The 5,099-nt window shown below is 38.8% G+C and overlaps 1 protein-coding gene across 1 annotated transcript; it reads left to right on the forward strand.

The window, feature by feature from the left end:
* Positions 1 to 4,433, forward strand: LOC112201685. Its single transcript, XM_024342598.2, has 4 exons — positions 1 to 620; positions 2,312 to 2,767; positions 2,893 to 3,190; positions 3,372 to 4,433. Exons 1-4 carry the CDS (start codon positions 204 to 206, stop codon positions 3,509 to 3,511), a joined length of 1,311 nt encoding a protein of 436 aa, XP_024198366.1. The 5' UTR covers positions 1 to 203; the 3' UTR covers positions 3,512 to 4,433.
* Positions 4,434 to 5,099: the final 666 nt, after the last annotated feature.

Consider the following 5,099-nt stretch of genomic DNA (forward strand, 5'->3'; position numbering starts at 1 on the left):
TTTAAGAGAAACGTACAGGGACAAACAATTATATATATATAGAAGTTTTTTACATAATTTCCAGTCTTCCACATTTCTCTACAACTTATTTTAGTTATAACCAACTCATCAAAGAAAACCATTACATATATATACCCTTCTCTCTAAAACTACAGAAATCAAATTAAACCCCTTCAAGAAACCAAGACTCGTTTCCAAAAACCATGGCGGACGAAAGCGGCAGCAGAGAAGCTTTGTTAGCCAACCGGAGAAAGAACATGTTCCAACGCTGCGTTTCGCACGCCCACGACGAGTTGAAGAGCTTCCGGTCCTATCTCCGGTGGATGTGCGTTGACCAGTCCAACGTCTGGAGATTGTGCCTCTCTTGGAGCGTTTTCGTTGTTTTTACTATCGTCGTTCCGGCGGTGTCTCATTTTCTTTTCGCCTGCTCCACCTGCGACGGCAAGCACAAGAGGCCGTACGACAGCGTCGTGCAGCTGTCGCTGAGCGGCGTGGCGACGTTGTCGTTTGTGTGCCTGTCGTCTTTTGTGAGGAAGTATGGGCTGAAAAGGTTTCTGTTTTTTGATAAGCTTTACGATGAGAGCGAGACGGTCAGGAGGGGATACACCGCACAGCTTAATGTGAGTTTTTTATTATTCACTTTTTTCATCTGAGTTTTTTGTTTTTTGGTCTGACAAATGAAGGATGTTGGTCTATCTGAATTCATACTTGTAGTTTCATTAGATAATGAAGGGTATATAACGGTAACTCAAATTCTGAGATTTTTTCAAAACAAAAATTCAAAAAGAAAAAAAAAAGTTATGTTTTTTTTACGGAAAATTCTAAGGTGCTTATATTTATGTCATACAAACATTTACATATATGATGATAAATTTATTGTCATTATGATAACACAAGTCATTGTTTTTTGTACTCTTAGTTTCGTTTGAAGTAATTACTCAATTTATGACTAGGGGTGTGCAAAACACGGGCCAAACCAGTCGAAACCGATCGGTAAATATGGTTTGATTAAGGTTTTTTAGCGTTAAAATATGAAAGCCGGTTCAATACCGAACCAAACCATTTATGAATTGGCTTGGTTTGGTTTTTCTTTTACTTAAACCGTGAAACCCAAACCGACCGGTATGTATTAAATATAATAGGAAAAAAATTTAAATTTATATACATAATATATATATATATATATATATATTTATTTGTGGGTAGTCTTTTATAAGTAAGTTATAAATCTCCAATTATAATTTGAATCTCAAAATGATATACTACCATATTGAATCCTAGACCCAAAAGGCTTAAAACCCAAATAAGTGAATCATTTTGAAACTATTTTGGATTTTGTTCTTTGAATATTAGTTTTGGATTTTGATTATTAAATTTTTATTATTGAGATTGAGTTTTAGTATTTTTACTATGAATTTTTTGTAAACAAAACGTCAATGCTGTATAGGTTAAAACAGTAATACCGCCTTACCGACCGAACCAAACCATCTTTAAATGGATTGGATCAGATTAAGTTTACTTTCTTCGATGGTCAGTTGTCTGAAATGTCTAAACTGCTTACTTTGGCATAGAGATGGTTTGGAGTCAAAACCGATCCAATCCAATCCGGGTGCAGCCCTATTTATGACATTGTTACAAATTTGTGAAAAACTTGTTAATGTTGTAAAAGTAAAATTGAGATTGAATTGGTCTCCTCATTTCATTTCATAGCCCCTTTATATAGGAAGAGAATTACAACGAAAAGATCAATTACAATGATGACATTAAATGCCGATTGGTCCGTAATCCTTGCTGACTTATGGTAATTGCTAATTCCTTGATTCCCTCTCCGTCAATCACTTTGACGAAGGCACATAACGTGTTTTTCCTTTAACACTCTCCCTTGTGCCAAATCAAAGACGAAATGGTGCATGAGTTGTTGCACAAGGGGGAGTGTTAAAGGAAAAGCACATTATGTGTTTTCATCAAAGCAACTGACGAGGAGGGAATCAAGGAATTACAATCACAGCTCAATCAGCATTTAGACATCCACTAGATTGACTCATAAGTTTTTCATCTTAGTTCAATTATATGTCAATAGTGTAAAACAATGTAGTAATTTCGTTGTCAGTGTAGTAATTTTAATTTAATTAGATGTAAAACAAATTTATGATAAACATTACAGTACCATAGACTCTCTCATATTTGTACATGAAGTAATGATTTTGTACCGCATTGGCATGCATGCCCACATTCGGGACCCTTTCATTTCTTATGCTTTATCCATTTTCAATGTCTAGGGGAATCACAAGCCAAGTTATTTTTCTTGTAGAGATCTTTGAAGCTTCTCAGCTGCTTTGTCATACCATGCTTTGTTGCCGAGAGTGTATACAAGATATGGTGGTACTCATCCGAAGCCTCGCAGATTCCTTATGTGGGCAATATTTACGCGAGTGCCGCAATGGCATGCATAATGGAGCTATTCTCCTGGCTCTATCGCACGACCGTGATTTTCCTCGTGTGTGTTCTCTTCCGTCTCATATGCTACCTTCAAATCCTACGGCTACAAGATTTTGCCACAATGTTCGAAGTGGACTCTGATGTCGGATCAGTGTTATCGGAGCACCTTAGGATCCGAAGGCACCTGAGGATCATAAGCCACAGGTGCCGCGATTTCGTATTGTGGAAACTCATTTTGGTCACGGGGAGCCAATTTGCTCTGTTGCTCATCACAACCAGTTCCAGTGCTATTGCCAACCTTGATATTTGCACAGCTGGAGAACTTCTGGTATGCTTCCTTTTCCCATCATGACGATGACTACCATGAACTGATGAACCTCATTTATTTTAGATTGGATCATGGCTTGAATAAGATGAAGCATATATCATAACAATGGTTCTTCTTTGGTACAGTTTTGCTCCATAACTCTAGTTACCGGGCTCCTCATCGTGCTGCGCAGTGCAACCAAAATCACACACAAGGCGCAAGCAGTCACATGTCTTGCTGCCAAATGGCATGTCTGTGCCACATTAGATTCGTTTGATGCAACAACGGCTCAGATCGCCAGTAACGGCCGAGTGTTCCTTGCAGAATCCGATAACGATGAGACTGAGGACGAGGCTGAGGATGAAGAAGATGAATTGGACAACAGCAAGTTGATACCATCATATGCATATAGTACCATCTCTTATCAGAAAAGACAAGCTCTAGGTAATTAATCCATCTGTGAAATAGCACATTGCTTCTCTGTGTGCTTGAATTTTTTTGTTTCTTTACTGATCACAAGCTTTAATTTTTAATTTTTAATTTTTTTTTAAAAAAAATACAAATGGTTTATTGCTGATCAGGCGCTTGCAGATGTAATGATATCTTTTTTCTTTTTTACTTGCAGTGACATATTTCGAGAACAACAGAGCCGGCATTACTGTTTACGGGTTTACATTGGACAGGACTACGCTACACATGTTATTTATGATTGAATTTTCATTAATTCTCTGGTTGTTGGGGAAGACCATTAATGGAATTTCTTAATCAAGTAAATAAGTTCCACATCATTTTAGGGTTGTTTTTTTCATGGGTTCTTCTGTTGTGTTGTTAATGTTCATATTGCCATAGGAATTTAGAATTGGATATAATGTACATCAATCCATCGATCAAATAAAACTTTAAAAAAAAAAAAACCCCTCTCTGCTCGGGTTTGAGAGAGCGCCCCTATGACTAGGCGTCTCTGTACCTGCATCCATCTCCAATGGAGAAAAATGTTGACACTTCTCCTAATGTCATGGCTGTCGAGTATAGTCCAAGCTGTCTTTCCCATTTTTTCGTTTTTCTCCTTCACGTCGAGATCAGTGGCTTTCTCGCCTTCCCAAACAGTCTCAAACAGTCTCATCCTGGGTTGGAAGCTGAGTTCAGTTCGGGGGCCAATGTTTTTTTGTTTTTCTCCTTCAAGTAGATATCGATGGCTTTCTCTCCTTCTCAAACGGTCTTATCCTGGGATTAGAAGCTGAGTTCGGTTCTGTGGCCGACTGGGTGTAGGGGGTCGATCGGAATAGGGTGGGTCGAGGACCAATTATGGAGTTGGGATATTGGTCTTGACGTCAGGGATGGAACCAGAAATTTAAGTTGAGGGGGGCTAATTTTACCTATGATGCTGTCAAGTTTTTCTAAGTTCATATAAAGCTTATTTGTCGTACTTTGACTTTGATGAGTTCGTATGAATTTAATGGATTCATGCCACAAAACTATTTTGTTAGCTTCTACATCTACTCAGTACCCAGGGCATCGGTGCCGGTAGCATCAAGATTTGACTGAAATTTCAGTTTGATTGATTTTTCGTTAGTAGTTTGGGACTTGCGGCTTAGCTTCTTTTGATTTTCTTTGTGATTGATCAAAGTTTTCAAAATATATGTCTTGTCATTTCAGGAAGTATAGATCCTAGGTTTTGCTTGTATCAATCTTTTAATATTTTTGTATTAGCATGTATTTACTCATATATAGTTGTTTTTCTCATGCTTTTCTCTAATCTTCCCTCTATCTTCATGCATTTACTTGCTTCTATACATTAAATATATATAAGATATTTTTTATCTAAAAAAAAAAATGGGGGGTGCTACAGCACATCCCAGCACCCCCTTGGTTCTGTGCCTGCTTGACGTCTTGGCTTGGTCTATGCCACATCAGTGGCCTGCTTGTTGGACTGGCTTCCTCTTCGTGCTACACTCGGGTAACATAGATGTGGATGGGTTTGATGGTGCTCAAGTGGACCGCGGCTCTAATGTTCACCTGCCAGAGTTGGTTCCTTCTGAATCTGATGATGACATGATTGGCAATGGCATTTAGCCAGGTTGGGTACTACAATACATGGCTGGTGGTAATTGGATTTGTCGAGCGGTCCCTGTGGTTAGTCAGCTTAGCACAGCGGCGGCAAGATCAGAGATTCTTTGAGTTGGCTGCGAGGGAAAACCCTAATTGGGTTTGGGCCTTGCTATGTTTTCTACACTGGGCTTGGGCCCTATTGGGTTGACTAGGGTTACAGCTTGTGGGGTTACTATGTTTCTGGATCCGGATTTGGGATGCCAGAGATTTTTTTATAAAAACATGGGATCCAAAATGAGTTTCG

This window comes from Rosa chinensis, chromosome 5, assembly GCF_002994745.2.
Source record: "Rosa chinensis cultivar Old Blush chromosome 5, RchiOBHm-V2, whole genome shotgun sequence".
Lineage (NCBI taxonomy): Eukaryota > Viridiplantae > Streptophyta > Magnoliopsida > Rosales > Rosaceae > Rosa > Rosa chinensis.